The 17801-nt window shown below is 36.9% G+C and overlaps 1 protein-coding gene across 4 annotated transcripts in view; it reads left to right on the forward strand.

Moving 5' to 3' along the window:
- RXFP1 (relaxin family peptide receptor 1) overlaps positions 1-17801 on the forward strand; it is a 158932-nt gene that overhangs the window by 125871 nt on the left and 15260 nt on the right. For 3 of the 4 annotated variants that reach the window (XM_053583505.1, XM_053583503.1, XM_053583511.1), the window contains 3 exons: positions 7932-8003; positions 10501-10572; positions 15714-15785. In XM_053583505.1, the coding sequence (XP_053439480.1) occupies positions 7932-8003; positions 10501-10572; positions 15714-15785 (216 nt within the window). The remainder of the gene's footprint in view (positions 1-7931; positions 8004-10500; positions 10573-15713; positions 15786-17801) is intronic. The other variant, XM_053583507.1, reaches the window with a different exon arrangement.

Consider the following 17801-nt stretch of genomic DNA (forward strand, 5'->3'; position numbering starts at 1 on the left):
AAGTTGGAAAAAACTAGACAATTTATAGTCAAACAGCTAAAAACGCAAGGTATAAGCACCTTAAGGTAATGAGAGAAAATGGAAACATTACATATTGTAGAACCAGGAAAAGAAATGCAACACTAATTTTTTTTTAAAAGCCAGAGTAACTATGTTAATATTGAAGAAGAAAGGACTTCAGGACGAGGACTACCACTGGGCATAAAGAGGGCTGTCATATAATGATGAAGGCACCAACTGAGCAAGAAGATAAAAATCCTAAGTGAGGTGCATCTTACAAGGGTACATGTGAAACTTACTAAATGTAGAATATAAATGTCTTAACACAATAACTAAGAAAATGCCAGGAAGGCTATGTTAACCAGTGTGATGAAAATATGTCAAATGATATATAAAACCAGTGCATGGTGCCCCATGATTGCATGATGATTTTGCCCCTATGATATAATAATAAATAAATTAAAAATTAAAATAAAGAATACTAAATGAGTAAGAAGTTTCAAATTACAGGAAGTGAAAGCCGTAGAACTACAGAGGAAATAGCTAAAAATCAAAGGGTATCATTTGAAACCAACGGATAGATGATAAATAGGTGGTAAATAATTCGTATACCTAAAGTGACCATTAATTAAAAAGCATAAAATTGACCAAAATTATATGGTGAAAGAGAGGTAGAAGCACAGGAGGGAAAAGAATATATATTAATTTTATCATTTCTTATAATAGAAATTAAATAATAGTGTCAAAACAAAGAGAAGATACAGTGCACTAGGTAAAGTTATAATTAGAAAGGTTACCAACAGAATATACAAAGCTTTTGTAAATATCAGAAGAAATAAAGATTTTTTAAAAACCATTAGTTGAAAGTTTTTTAAAACCCATGTAATCAGGCGGCACCTATGACTCAAAAGAGTAGGGCACCGGCCCCATATACCAGAGGTGGCAGGTTCAAACCCGGCCCTGGCCAAAAGCTGCAAAAAAAATAATAATAATAAACAAATTAATTAAATTAAATAAATAAAACCCATGTAATCATATAACAATACTTTAAACTAGCAGGCTGAGGCCAACTATATTAATCATATAAAGAAATAGAAGTAGTCGAAACTCACCTATTAAAAAGTAAAAAGACTGGGCAGAGTACGTGAAAAGACATTTCTCAAGAGAAGACACACCAATGGCCAATAGGTGTATGAAAAAATGATCAACATGTGTACCCCTGTAATATTCTGAAATTAAAAAAAAAAGTTCAACATCACTAATCACCCAAGAAATGCAAATCAAAGCCACATGATATATCACTTCATACCTCTTAGGTTGGCTGTCCCCAAGAAGACAAGAGTTATTAACTGTTGGCAAGAATACAGAGAAAAGGGAGTCCTTGAACACAGTTGATGGGAGTGGAAATTAACATAGCCATTACGAAAAATAGCATGGAGCTTCCTCAAAAAATTGAAAATAGAGCAACTATATGATCTAGCAATCCCTACTGGGTATATATCCAAAGGAAAGTAAAATCAGTATGTCAGAGATACATCTGCACTCTCGTGTTCACGGCAGCATTAGTTACAATAGCCAAGATTTGAATCGACCAACCTAAGTGCCCACTGACAGATGAATGGATAAAGAAAATGTGATATAAACACCATGGTATACTATTCAGATTTAAAAATGGAGGCCCGGTCATTTGTGACAACATCAACAAACCTGGAGGAAATTGTGCTAACTGAAATAAGTTAGAAACAGAATGACAAAGACTGTGTGATCTCACTTATATGTGGAATCCAGACCAGCCAAACTCATGGAAGTAGCGAATGAAGTGGGGGCCATCAAGGCTGGGAGGGAGGGAGAAGTTGGTGAGAAGATCAACGAGCCGCTGGTCAAAGGACACAAAATTTCAGTTACATGGAGGATTAAGTCCAGCTGACCTATTGTACAACATGGTTCCTATAATTAATAACAATGTATTGTGTACTTGAAATTTGCTAAGAAGGTAGGGCTTTAGTGTTCTCAACGCAAAAAAAAAATACATGAGGTAATAGATATGTTAATTAGTTTCCTTTAGCTAAAGTATACATACATCAAAATGTAGACATATTTCAAAATATCACATTGTGTACCATAAATCTATACAATTTTTATTTGTAATTTTTAAAAATTAGTTTTAAAAAGAAAAAACAATTCTCAGATCATTCACAAAGTAAAACCTAACATAGCACTATTTATTAAAAAATACAACTATAATTAAGTGATTAAGAAAAATTGAAAATAAAAAGTGAGTTAAAAGTCTGCTATATAATATGTAGTACATACACGGGCAAATACATGTGCACGTGAATAATATCCAGTGTTCTTTTTTTTAAAGGTGCCATTTGCAACAGTGTGAATGAACCTAGAAGACATTATGCTAAGTGAAAGAAGCCAGAGCTGTACAGAAAAATACTGTATGATCTCACTTATATGTGGATTTTTTTTTTAAGTTGAATACCTAGAAACAGAGGAGTAAAACAGCAGTGGTGGGAGGAAGGGAAAGACGTAGATCAAAGACTACAAAGTGGCCCCTATGAAGGATGACTTGGTCTACGGACCTCTGGTATACTGCAAACTTGCTGACGGAGTAAGGTTCAAGTGCTCTTACCACACACACAAAAAAGTAACTATGTGAGGTGATGGATAAGTTAATTTGCTTAACTGTAGTAATCGGTTTACCATGTATATCAAAACATCATGTTGTACACCCTAAATACACGCCATTTTTAGAAGTATGCCATGTATGCACAAACAAAAACAAAGTAGGCATCATATTTGTTGTCTGAATAGGTGGAACTGTGGCCAACACAAAGAAGGGCATTTGAATGCTATAGCTGTAATGTCCAATAAAAGATATTGCAAATATAGAGGCATCAAAGAGATGCATATAGCAAGCAAAACAAAAGTAGACATGTGTAAGCAGTAAGAGGTGATAATTCACCACTATTCATTCGGTCCATAAAAGATCAAATAGAACAAAAAAGGATATGAAGAATAAATAATAAAATTAATAAATTAACTCTAATTGATGTATGTCGAACTGCCACACGTCTTCTCAATAACTAAACTGATTTATTTGGACAGTAATGTGCCCGGCTAAAATACTGCATTCCTGGACTTCCCTGAATCTACTTATAGTCACATATTAAAGTCCTGACTAGGAAGCTAGAAGAAGTATAGTGTGAAACTTCTGGAAAATATCCTTGAAGAAAGAGGCAGAACCCTTTCTTTTCTTTTCTTAAGAAAGGGAAAAAAAATGAATGTTTTTCATTTTTCAAAAATGAATGCTCGAGCTTTAGCAACATCTTGTACCATGAAGACAAGGACATGAGACTAGTGAATATGAAAGATCTTGGGTGTCTAACAACTTTGTAAAACTAACTACGAGCCCTGGACTGCCCCACTCTAGGTATTTTTTTTTTTTTTTTTTTTTTTTTGTCGTGTGTTATGTGTGCTTTTATGGTTGGGTCTCTGTTGTATGCACCTGCACCTAATCCTAACAGATACAGAAAGCAAAGAATGCACAAGAACATCCGCCAAAACTGACCGTATATTTTAGAACATACACAAACCAAAGTCAAGCAAACAGATGGAGGAATTAGCCTAAAGCAGGAAAAGGGGCATCTTGTCCTCTGAGACTAGAAGGAGACCAGGTTTATGTGCAGGGAAGTTTATACCACATTGATGTTGGGAGGGAAGCCAAGGGCTTTTCCCCGCTCATCACCTCAATTTTCTCTGTGAAATAGGAGCCAGAAATGTTTAAAAGGTAGGGGAGGAAGTGATAGAAGGTAAGATTTGCGTGTCTCAAATCCAACTAAAGAATAAGATAGGAAATTGAAAGAGAACAGGAAAATTCTTGGTTTGGGTTTTGGTTTTTGTTCTTCGGATAGAAGAACCAAAGTTTTCATTTTCATCCAGTTCAATCATGTATAAAGGGGAAAATAAAATGGTCAGGTTCAGAGGTTCGTTAGGTGGGAAAGCCGGTGGTCCCCACATCCAGTAAGAAAAACACCCCTTACTGGCTCCCTTAGAGCTGGGAGCTAGGGAGCAGGTAGCAGGTTGCTACAAACCAGACGCCTGAAGACAAATGACCAAAACTTTCGGATTTTTACAAATTAATAACTTAGTACTGACAAATATCTTTGCCGGCTTAATGGAAAACATAGTTACATAAGCAGCTAAACAAGCCCAACAGTTCATTTCAGGAAGAGCCATTTGTGAGGATTAAGAGAGCATCGCCACCTGGTGGTAGATTCGTGGTAGTGGTTTGCAATAAAACGAGAAAATGACAGCACATTCTGAGAGGCCAAAGGCCTTGACCAAACCTAAAACGGAAAAAGGAATACTGTAAGTGCTTAGCTTCCAACGTAACAGAAATTTTTCCTTTAAAGAGTTATCTAGGCCCGGCGCTATGGCTCACGTCTAGCACTCTGGGAGGACGAGGTGCGTGGATTACTTGAGCTCATGAGTTCCAGACAAACCTGATTAAAAGCAACACACCTTCTCTACTAAAAAAAAAAAAATAGAAAAAACTGATGCAAGAGAATGGCTTGAGCCCAAGAGTTGGAGGTTGCTGTGAGCTATGACGCCACGGCACTCTACCCAGGGCGACAGCTTGAGACTCTGTCTCAAAAAATAAATAAATAAATAAAAGTAATCGAGGATCAAGATTTAAGATTCGAATATAATATCCCACATAGTATAGAAATCTTGCCTACAAAATTATTGAGATATGGTCTTATATATTGCCTCTGCTAAACACATATAGTGATAAGACTCTTATTCTCTGAACCTATAGATTGCTAGAGAGGCTTAAATTGAGCTTAAATTTGAAATGTTTTGTATCCTTCAATTAATAAATCTAATTTTGCGATCTAATGCAACAGAAAAACCAATATATCCTACAGCCTTAGTTTGCTCTTCTCTGCTATAAATACACCCTCAAATTCTTCAATTGACTTGATTTCTAGATTCCTCACATTTTGGTCTTTCACATCTTTCAGATGTATTTTGATTAGTGGACATCTATTTTTAATGCAGGGGCTAAAATACCGAATATCCCACATGTAACCCGGCAGCTGAATATAGGAACCACTATTAATGCTGTCCAATTTCCCTTGTAGATTTTAGTCACAGTTACTTCTGAATAGCTTTTCGTTATATGCCGACCAGTAGACTGAGTGTTGGGACAGACTGAGTAGATTTGGGGACCCACTTTTACTTTTGGGGAGGGGATTCATTGAAAGTATAAAGGATTAAGTTACACTGATTGCATTTGTTAGATAAAGTCCCTCTTATAATTGTATCCTGCCCCCAAGTAGTGTGCCATACACTGTGACTCCCCTCCCCCTCCCTCCTCCCCTCTCCCCACTTGCTCATTCCCATACCTACCCACCCCCTTGTATTAGCTCATCTACTGCCTTCATACTAAAATTGAATACATTAACCCGATGGAGATCTGAGCTTTTCCTCATCCTTTCCTGTGTAAGTAAGGATTAGGATTCCTGCTATTATTTTCTCATGTGGATGAGAATGCAAGATAAGCCAGGAAGTTGAATGCTCTGTGACAAGTGTCTTTCTTCCTTGTTTTCTCTGAAACAATTACAGAGAGTCCTTTCTGGTTTTAAAGGTATTAGTATTATTTAATACTTAATTAATCCTGAGAAGGGATAATGAAAATTGTGAGGAAGTAAGACAATTTGTAATGATTTCTAGAATATTTCATGCTTATTTTAGTAATGGTTCTTATTATGAATTTAGAGCCTCACATCTATAATGGAAATGTATGCCTTATTGGACTTCTCATAGACGTTTGTGGATGAATGAGGCTTACCACTGCACTCGCCATAATGACAGTCCATTTGTCTACTTTTATTTTGTAGTAATAGAAAATTTAAAAAAATAAAAATAATAAAATTGAATACATTAGATTCTTGCTTCTCCGTTCTTGTGATACTAGAAGAATAATGTGTTCCACCTCCATCCAGGTTAATACAAAAGATGTGAAGTCCCCCTTTTTCTTAATGGTTAAATAGTTTTCCATGGTATACATATATCACAGCTTGTCAATCCATTCCTGGGTTGGGGGGTATCTAGGCTATTTCCACATTTTGGCAATTGTAAATTGAGCTGCAATAAACTGTCTAGTGCAAATGTCTTTATGATAAAAGGACTTTTTTTCTTCTGGGTAGATGCCTAGGAATGGGATTGCAATGAGGGGTCTAATTTGAGTTCTTTGGGGATTCTCCATACTTCCTTTCAAAAAGGTTGTTATTAGTTTGCAGTCCCACCAGCAGTGTAAAAGTGTTCCCTTCTCTCCACATCCACGCCAGCATCTACAGCTTTGAGACTTTGTGATGGGGGCCATTCTCACTGGGGTTAGATGATATCTCAGGGTGGTTTTGATTTGCATTTCTGTGATGATTAGGGACAATGAGCATTGTTTCATGTTTGTTAGCCATCCGTCTGTCTTCTTTAGACAAGGTTCTAAGGCATAAAACAATAAAAATCCTCAAAGAAAGTGTGGAGAAAACACTTGAAGATATTGGCCTAGGGAAAGAATTTATGAAGAAGACTTCCATGGCAATTGCAACAACAGAAATAAACAAATGGAACTTAATTAAACTGAAAAGCTTCTGTACAGCTAAAGAAACAACAACCAAATCAAATAGATGTTGTTCAGAATGGGAAAATGCATTTGCATATTATGCATCAGACAAAAGCTTGGTAATTAGGATCTATAGGGAACTCAAATTAATCACCGAAAAACATCCCAACAATCCCTTTCATCACTGGGCAAGGGAGATGAATAGAACCTTCTCTAAAGAAGACAGCTTTTGCTTTTGAAAATCTATCCCTAAACTTCAGCTAACACTCTGCCCTACTGTACAAACTTTCACCATATGCCCATTTATAAATGAAAAGAAGAACCCACCTGGGCAATAGCAAGACCTTATCTCTAAAAAACATAAATAATTAGCCAGGTGTAGTGGTGCACACCTGTGTAGTCCCAGCTATTTGGGAGGCTGATGCAGAAAGAACCACTTGAGCCCAGAAGTGTGAGGTTGCAGTGAGCTATGATGATGCCACTGCACCCCACCACGGGTGAATGAAGGAGATACCGTCTCAAAAAAACGAAAGTAGCAATAAAATAGTAACTTCATAATAACCATAAAGAAGCCACAATAAAGCATGAAATGTTTGATAAATTCTGATACTTGGATCAGACTCCTTGTGGTGACACAGCATCAGACAGCAAGGAAACTCACAGAGGATCTACACAGTTACAACTCCCCGAATCGAGAAGGGACAGCCAAGGGCAGCCTGTCGTCCTCCCACTGCACTGGGCTTCATGACAATATGAAAAAGTAAACAAGCGTGTTCCCAGGAGTAAAAGATTATTGAGAATGTTTCTCTGCAGAGTGAAGTCGGGAGCTAAATGTTGTTTTGGCAGTAGTAGCTTCTGCAACCACAACAGACTTGAGCAGAGTCTGTAGCAAAATAGGATCACACCACGTAGGAAAATGCCATTGATAGCTCTGGACAAATATTTACTATGGTTCACTAGTAGATATCTGCTAATAAATTAGGTGTTTACCATAACAAGAGTTTTTAATTTGACTTCTCATTCTCTTCAATTTTTCAGATTAATACACACGCCCTTATGAACACATGAGACAGAAGCACCTCAAAATATTTTTATTATTAACATAGAAAAAACAGTAAATATATTATATATTCGTATATTATTTCAGCTGCTATATATACTACAAAAGAGAGTTTGTACGAAATAAACAGTATGTGAAGAAAAGATATTTTATTAGAAGGTAAATAATTCTTAGCCAGTTTGTTTCTGCCTATGATTAAAGTTCAGTTTATCACGTTTTATTTTTATGTTCCAGGGACTTTGAAGGCAACCATATCCATAATTTGAGAAATTTGACTTTTAGTTCCTGCAGTAACTTAACTGTTTTGTAAGTAATATTTTATGCTTTTAAAGTAATATTATATCGCCTTACAAACAAAAATGAATCTTTTATGTGGACAAAAACTAACATAAATACAGATAGCAATTATGGCAAATATTTACTCTCTACTTGAAGTTTGCTGACACTGAAGCATGTGAAGTTCAGCCAAGGGTAACCACAGATTTATGCTTCTTCTATCTGAACCCAACAAAAAATAGGGTAACCACAAATTGAAATACACGTGAATCCTTAGAATGTCACTGTATTAACAGAGATGTGTTTTTCTCAAAGCTAAGTCATATGTAGACCCATTTTAATGGGAAAGAAATTTCTCATAGAACACCAAGAATCTGTCCTTGGAACGCAGCTGAAAGATGAAATTGAAGTCTTAGACTATAAAAATGTTTATCCTTTGCAAACTATTACTGCAACAATTAAGGTTTGTTTTCATAATTGTAAAAAAAAATAATTACAATCAAAATTAAAAAACAATACTGTAGAATGCTCATACCCCTGAGAATATAATTATGGACTCCAGGATAAACCTTAGAATGTTACTGAGTGTAATGTCTCCTTGTGCCTCTTGGGCCCATTTTGAATTTTCTTTCCTGTGAAAGAAAAGGATGTTCAGGCTTTCTCTAATATAAAAATTCAACTCTCCCATTCACAGCTTCTTTTTCCAGAACATTTATCAGACTGTGGTTTGCAGCACACAAGTAGGTGATGAAAGCAATGTAGCCCAATGAATTTAGTCATTTTTAAGTGTTTTTAAATGAAATAGAATTCAAAGGAACTGAATAGATTATACAGAATGTATGCAGATAATAAGTTTATTGTTTCATGAGTTGTGAGTGTGTGTATATATTTTATGTTCTTATATAAAATAAATTTTTTACTCTGTGTTACTATGGGAAAAGTTTGAATACCATTATCCTAGAGTACACAGGACCCCTGCAGATAAGCAGTACAACAGCTACCACTGATAAAACGGAGTATTTCCTTCAGTTATGCCCCACTCTGGTGGGTTCCAGTGAGCTCCAGTTTGAACTCTGCTGATTGAGTTCAGCAGTCTTTAGCTGCAGGGTGCTTCATATCAGAAACCCCAAACAGTTCAGACTAATTGCCCAAAGGAAACCAAAGTGCATCTAAAGGACACAGACAAAATACACATCTGAAAAACAGTTTCTTTTCTACCCTGTTTCCCTGAAAATAAGACCTACTTACAGGAAAGATAAGACGTCCCCTGAAAATAAGACCTAGTGCATCTTTGGGAACACACCTTAAAATAAGACACTGTCTTATTTTTGGGGAAACATTGTATCATACTTGTGTTTATTTTTAAGGAAACCTCATTATGAAGAAATCATTTGTGTATCTCCTCTTGGCAAGTGTTGTGCTTTTATGGGTCCAAGGGTACTGGGAAAGGAGGTGATGGTTTGCAGGGCAAGGAGGAAATAAATACTTAAGCATCAACACCTGTCACACCGTGTTTAAAGGATTGGAAACCTTTGAAACTTTTCTATGACTTGGTCCTTTATGCAAGCTGATAACACATGATATCACTGCAGAAATGAACTGGTTCATCAGTTAGACTTTAGTCTGGTTCATCATCCCACACTAAAGAGCCTTCCGAATTACTCCAGGTCAGATCAGACTTCCCTAGGCAACTGCCCTAAATCACATCAACTACCCAATGAGTACGAGTGCTAAGGGGTGTGGGATAGTTTGTTTGACAGACATAATCCACAAAGTGAAACAGCTAAACAGCTCCTTATGCTCTTGGTTGCAAGATATTGTCTGTATTCTCAAGAGTGAAAGTTTCTACTATTTCTCTTGCAAGCCTCTTTCTTATTTCATTCAAATTTTTTGAATTAGACATTATTATCATCATTAAAATACAGGGTGTTCATGAAGTTCATGTGCAATTTACTATGTTAAACTATTTTAAACTGTACGCGAACTTTATGTCCACCCTGTATTTGGGAAATTTAAGATTAAAATCAAATTGGATAATTTCTCATACTACTTCAAAAGATCTTGATGCATGGAGACTTTACATCTTTTGTATTAACCTGGATGGAGTTGGAGAACACTCTCTTTAGGAAAGTATCACAAGAATGGAAAAGCAAGTCTCCAATGCACGCAATACTAACAGGAGCCAGTAGACTAATACATGCGCACACAAGAAAAAACTCAACTTAATTCAAGTTTGGGAGGAGGAAGGGGGTCGGAAAGGGGAGACAGGAGAGGAATTGGTGTGCTCTCACCTAATGGGCACAGTGTAAGGGTATACAGCACACCTGGATGAGGAGCACAAGTACAACAGGGACCTTACATAACAAAAGCAAACATCGTAACCTTGTCATCTGAACCCTCAAATTAATCTGAAATTTTGAAAAAAATCTTGACATGAAAAATGAACTATATATTCATTACATTTATTTTTGCAGGGTTAATCTTTTACTTCAAGAAGTTACAATGTGTGTTTCTGTTTTTTTTTCAGGGTAATGAGGAAAAACAAAATTAATCACCTACATGAAAATACTTTTGCCCCTCTCCAGAAACTAGATGAATTGTAAGTTTGACTGAACTTATATTGCTAACAATTTTTTCCCACTGTTTCATTTCGTATTTGTTATAGGCATATGGGTTTATACATGTAAGAAATATTATTTCCTGTTTCCAATCATGATTTATATACACCTGGGGCCACAAAGGAATTATTGCTGACAAAAATATATATATAATAAAAATATAAAATATATATTTGGAGAAAGTAAAGGGAACAGAACTGTAGAGAAATTATTAAGCTAATGTAAAATTAATAAATTAAATGCATACTGTACCACCCTGCTCCACTGCTAAAGAGAGAGAAAATTTGTCTTAAAGGGCCCTAAAAGATTAGGTTAGGATTCAGAGACCATAAGATTAAAAGATATCACTTTACTGATTCTGAAACTAAAGGATAATCTTAGCTCCATAAGGAAATTAGACACTTCTATGGATAATATCCCTACCTGTAATCATGGAAGAGAGAGATAAGTTAAAACAATTAATTTACATAATGCCTAGTTTTTAATATCCAGGACTTAATTCCAGTAACCATTAAAACAATTCTATGATGAACCCAAGCCTTGTGGTCCAAGCATGTAGTTGATTATCAGAATGAAATAGATGTAAAACAATGGATGAAGTGCATATCCATCAGACTTTTTTTATTATTTTGGATCAGTTTTCTGGAAAGAATTTGGAGTGTGGACAATGCAAGTTTCTAGCATAGAACCAAGATGAGAGTCTGTAAGAAAGGAGAGGAGGCCAGTGAAGAGACAAGGAAAGACTTCAATAGAGGGGAAAAGTATAATGGAGACTGACTAGGTGTCAGCTCAGCTCCCACAGTTGCAAAAGGGTTTTCCAGCCTTAACAGTATAGCTGGAATGGGCCAGTGAGCCCGGAGTACTGCCCAGGGCTCTTCTGTAGTGTGGGTCAGGATTATGGACGTATCATTGGGATCAGAATTTTGGGTGTATCCTTAGTACCAGCCAGTATTTAGGTAGGGTGTTCCCAGGAACTCTGGCCTTGAGGCACTCTAGGAGTCTGAGGAGGATATTGCTGGTTTCTGACCTGATTTTCTAAAACAGCTGCACTCCTGTCAGCGTTGTGAGAAGTCCTTTCCTCCAGACAGATCTCTATATTTGGACAACTACCCGTGCAGAGAATTGATTTATTAAAACTTTTCCATGTAAATTAAAGAATACTATTAGAATGCTCGAATGTTAGGAACATAACACCTGGACATGGGACCTGAGCCCTGAGCCAGGTGGAGGAAATACAAATGCCACGAGCGGCAGCATTTCTTGGGAAATAGTCCTGCACGCTGCTCCAAAACAGCAACAAACACACCACGGAAAACCCAGTATTTTTTCTGTAGTGATTAGCCTGAAACATTTCTTGGTAGGCGGTAACAGTTGCTCACAAAATGTACAAGAAAATCTCAGTAGTAGATTATAAGAACCAGTCATCTGTTGTAAAGACTCCTGGTATGTGGCAATTGAACCACAGCATCAGCACGCAGGAAATCATGCTCAGTAACAGAGAGAGGTGCATTAGGTGACCCAAAGCTATTACCTAGCCATTATAATACAAATTAGTTGTAGATCCATACTTTTTTTTTTTTTTTTAATTTTGCAGTTTTGGGCCAGGGCTGGGTTTGGACCCACCACCTCCGGGATATGGGGCCGGCACCCTGCTCCTTTGAGCCACAGGTGCTGCCCGGAATCCATACTTTTTCTTATTTTGAAAATAAGAAAATCACTTGAAATTACTACCTGCATATCAGCGGAGCGTTCCCAACTCCTCACCAACCTTCGTGGCAGCTGTCAGGTGCAGATTTTATGTATCAGTAACCCACTGTGAAGGTGGAACACAAACAGCCCGGTACATACCAGTGCTAAACCAGGTTCTGAGAAAAAGGATAGAACAAAAGCTGCAGAAACAGTAACCAAGGTCAATGACTAGTCCTGCCTAAAGCCTGCCTGATCCCACAGTAAGCACACACCTGAAAAAGCAGGCTTACAGACAAATGGCATGTTTTCTAAGAGTCGATGGCTTTCAATGTACAAGTCTGGATCTAAACTATCCTTTGGAGAGATGGTTGGAGCACACTCTGTGTCCCTCCAGGCTCAATCATGCCCACAGAGCCAAGGTGGAAGTCAGGATTCACTTGCCACTGAGGACTTCACGTAGTTCTGGTGACATCTAGTGATGTGGAAATCTTTGCAACACGCTTGATTAAATTTGAGCTTTTAAAATCAACTACTCTGGTAGGTAAGATGTTTCCTGAGCTCATTCAGAAATGGACCTTGAGACTAATTATGTTTATGTAAGAAAGTTAGTTTAGACTAACTTTCCTAAACTGAAACTTATAAAATGGCCCTTCCCGCGTCACTTAGGATCTTAGTGTAGGCAAACACCATCCCATTACATGAATCATGCCATAAGAACTATATGCCAGGCCGGGTGCAGGGTCACATCTGTAATCCAGCATTACAGGAGGCTGAGGCAGGAGAATTGCTCGACACCAGGAGTTCAAGACTAGCCTGAGCAACAGCAAGAGTAAAACACTGTCTCTACAAAAATTAGAAAAATCAGCCAGATTTGGTGCCACGTACCTATAATACCTATAGTCCCAGCTACTTAGGAAGCTGAGGCAGAAGGATGGCTTGAGCCCCAGAATTTGAGGTTGCAGTGAACTGTGATGTTGCCTCTGCACTCTAGCTCAGGTAACAGAGTGAGGCCCTGTCTCAGAAAAGGAAGGACGGGAGGGAGGGAGGGGAGAAAGAGAGAGAGAAAGAAAGAAAGAAAAAGAAAGAGAGAGGAAGGAAAGAGGAAACAAGGGAAGGAGGGAGGGAAATAGGGAGGCAAAGAAAGAAAAAAGGAAGGGAAGGGAAGGATAAGGAAGTGAAAAAAAGAGAAAAAAAAAAGAACTATATGCCAGAATCTACTCTGATAACCAAAACCCACATTCCTACCAGAAATTGTTCAATACGCTATTTGGAGTTTTAATATCCTAGTGGATTACTTTAAATCTGTTTTTCACATTGCCTTACTGATATGATTGATACTTTACTTGTACAAGGAACTGACATCGCATTCCACTTTTATGTAAATATGAAGCATATAGACTCGATCTATGAAATCTTCTAGTTGAGGATGGAAAGAATAGCAAAGAGGCACTGGGTAGCCCAAGATGAAAAGGTGTAGTTCTGGCACTCAATGTTGCATGGGCTATGTGTGTTCTATGGGCTTTCGTGGAAATATGCAAGGAAAGTATATGGGAGAACACAGGACAGAACAACTAACCTCCGGGGCATCAGAGGTTTCACAGAGGAATGACATGAGAGGAATGTCTAGAAGAATGAATATAAAATCAGCAGGAGGGCCAGAAGGAAAGGTCATTACAGGCGGAAGGAAGCATCCGTGCAAAAGCATGGAGGTTAGAATACTGAAACGCATTGAGGCCATCATGAAAGTTACTTTGCTAGAAAGTGTTAGGAAAACAAGACTAGAAGGATAAAGTCAGAGGCAAGATAGTAAGATAATAAAGGCTCTTTATGTCACACTAAATAATTTTGATTTCATCTTCTAGGCGACAGTGAGCTATTGAAAGGTTATGTGACAGCCTGAGCAAGAGCTAGACCCCATCTCTAAAAAAATAAGAATAGCCGGGCATCATTATAGGCTTCTGTAGTCCCAGCTACTCAGGAGACTGAGGCAAGAGAATGGCTTGAGCCCAAGAGTTTGAGGCTGCTGTGAGCTATGATACAGCAGCTCACTACCCAGAGTGACAGAGTGAGACTCTGTCTCCAAAAACAAAATAAATAAAAATGAAAGATTTTATGAAAGAGATGAAATTTTAGAATGATTTCTTCAGTTGTCACATCAGAACAATCTATCTTCACCCATAAATGTTTAAATAACAAAACTAGTCTCAAGGTCGAGTTTACAGCAATGATGTATTTATTTGTCAGATTAACCATTTATTTTTAGTTTTGAAAAGTCAATCAAAACCTGCCCTTCAAAGTCAAATAATCTAATTTGTTTTACACACCAGCATGCGTAAGAAATACAGCTATCCTCCCACACATCCCAGTGAAAAGTGATAGGATTTGGAGATGGATAGGGGAAGTGGTTAGGCTTTCTTTTAGTATCTCTTCATCACCTTCCAGGGTTCAAACCTATTGAAACCTTTCATCTTTTATAGAAGGATTTAAGAGCTGACTCTTAGAGGCTGAGGCAGTGGATTGCCTGAGGTCACAAGTTCGAGACCAGCCTGAGCAAGAGTGAGACCCGGTCTCTAAAAATAGCCAGGGGTTATGGCGACCACCTGTAGTCCCCAATTACTAGGGAGGCTGAGGCAAGAGAATCCCTTGAGCCCCAGCATTTGAGGTTGCTGTGAGCTATGATGCCACAGCACTCTACCGAGGACAACAAAGTGAGACTCTGTCTCAACAAGAAAAAAAAAAGTTCACATGGTATGACTATTGCTGCTGTAAAAACCTTTAAAGTAATCTATGAAGTCATACCATGTTTAGCAGACCTTCTACGTGTATAAGATAACACTCAAAGTATCCTGCCCCAGGAGAATATGACATTTTGTGGAAATCAGCTATGAAATAAACTTGCACTTGAAATAATACACTTCCGTTTGATAGTCATGGTAAACCTAAGAAAAATGAAAAACTAAGGTTCCAAATCATCTTCCTACTCTAATACAAAGAAAAGAGAGAGAAAAGGAAGGAAGGGAAGAGGGGCACAAAACATATATTAATTAGAATTAGGAAACCAGATCAATCAAAATCAAATTAAATACCATCAAGCATTTGTCTCCAAAGGAGTGATAAACTGGGATAAAATATTGTGATATTTTCCCATTTCAATTCTTTTCTTTTTTTTTTAATTAAATCATAGCTGTGTACATTAATGCAATCATGGGGGGAAATGTGCTGGTTTTATAAACAATTTGAAATATTTTCATCAAACTAGTTAACATAGCCTTCACGGTTCAGTTCTTTTTTAAAAAAACTTTTGGACTTCTGGTAATTAATAAAACTCACCAATGACATCGTTGAAAGTTGTATAATGGTTCCCTGATGAATTTCAGAACAATGAATAAAGTCTGAAGAAAACAGTATGACATGTTTGCAATTATTTCCCTAGGGATTTAGGAAGTAATAAGATTGAAAATCTTTCACCGCACGTATTTAAGGATCTGAAGGAGCTGTCACAACTGTAAGACTGATATTAATTTTGCCTCTTCATTTCTTTATTTTATTATTTTTTAAATGGGGGTAAAATACACATAACACAAAATTAGCCATTTAAAAATGTATGGTTGAGTGGTATTAACTACATGCACATTGTTACACAACCATTGCTATCATCCACAATTTTTCATCTTGCACAACTGAAACTCTGCAACCATTAAACACTAACTACTCATTCACTCTTTGCTTTCACCCCAGCAGCCACCATTCTCCTTTCTGTTCTATGAATTCATTGATCCTAGGTGCCTCATATAAGTGAAATAATAGGATATTTGTCTTTCTGTGACTGGCTTCTTCACTTAGCATGTCTTTAAGACTCATCCATAGTGCAACATATACCAGAATTTCTTTCTTTGTTAAGGTTGAACAATATTCCATTGTTATTACACATAGTATAATATTCTGTGTTTATCCATCCATCCCCTAATGGATACTTGAGTTGCTTTCATCTTTTGGTTACTATGAGCAATGCTGCTAGGAGCATAGGGGTACTCATGGTTAAGTCCCTGTTTTCAATTTTGGGGGGTACATACCTTCAAAGGTAGAATTGCTAAATCATATGTACTATAATTCTATTTTTAGTCTATGTTTAATTCTGTTTTTCATAGGAGTTGTTCCATTTTCCATTTCTACTAGCAGTGCACAAGGGTCTCAATTTCTCTACATACTCCCAACATTTGTAATTTTCTGTTTCATTTAGATAATAGCCATCCTATGGATGTGAAATGCTATAGGTTTTGATTTGCTTTTCCCTAATGACATTGAGAATTACTTCATGTTCTTACTGGCCATTTTGATATCTTCTTGAAGACAAATCTGTTCAAGTGCTTTGTCCTTTTTTAATAATTGGACTGTGTGGGGGTTTTATAGTTATTGGGTGGTAGGAGATCTTTATAAATTATGAATATTAACCCCTTTTCAAATAACATGATTTGCAAATATTTTATGTCATTGCATGGATTGCCTTTTCAGTTGTTCATTGATGCACAAAATTTCTGATTTTGATTTAGCATGGTTTTCCTAGTTTTTCTTCTGTTGCTAATACTTTTGACGTTGTATCCAAAATGGCACCAAATGTCATTGATGTCATGTCATGACGCTTTTCTTCTATGATTTTTTCTAAAGTTCGAGCTCTTACATTTAGGTCTCTAGTCCACTTTGAGTAATTTATGTACACGGTGTGAGGGAAGGGTCTGGTCTAACTTCATTCTTCTGCATGCGGATGCCCAGCTTTCCCAATACAGTATGTGGAAACAGCTGTTCTTTCCCCCTTATTGAAAATCATTTGACCATGTACATGCGGGTTTATTCCTGGCCTCTTTATTCTATTCCCAACTAGTCTGTGTATCTCTGTCTCTATGCCAGTACTACCGTCTCTGGTTACTATAGCTTTGTAGTAAGTTTTGGAAAAAAAAATTGTGAGATATCCAATTTTGTTCATTTTTCAAAATAATTTTGATTATTTGGGCTCCCTTGGATTTCCATGGGAATTTTAGGATGAATTTTTATATTTCTGAAAAAAGTCAGTGGGATTTTGATAGACATTACCTTTGAATCTGTGGATCACTTTCAGTAATATTGTCATCTTAACAATAATAAGTCTTCTGATTCCTGAGCACAAAATATCTTTCCTTTTGTTGGTGTGTTCCTTAATTTCTTTCAACACCATTCTACAGTTTTCAGGGTATATATCTTTCTTCTTTGTTAAGTTTATTAAAATATCTTGTTATTTTGATGCTGTTGTAAATGAAATTATTTTCCTAATTTCCTTTTCAGATTGTACATTATGTATAGAAATACACCTGACTCTTGTGTATTAGTTTTATATCCAATGAATTTGCTGAATTGGTTTATTCGTTTTAACGGATGTTTTGGTTATTGTTGTTGTTGTTAAATCTTATGGTATTCTACATATAAGATCACATCAACTATAAACAGTGGTAATTTTCCTTTTTCTTTTCCAATTTGAATGCCTTTTACT

This window comes from Nycticebus coucang, chromosome 1 (assembly GCF_027406575.1).
Source record: "Nycticebus coucang isolate mNycCou1 chromosome 1, mNycCou1.pri, whole genome shotgun sequence".
Classification (NCBI taxonomy): Eukaryota; Metazoa; Chordata; class Mammalia; order Primates; family Lorisidae; genus Nycticebus; species Nycticebus coucang.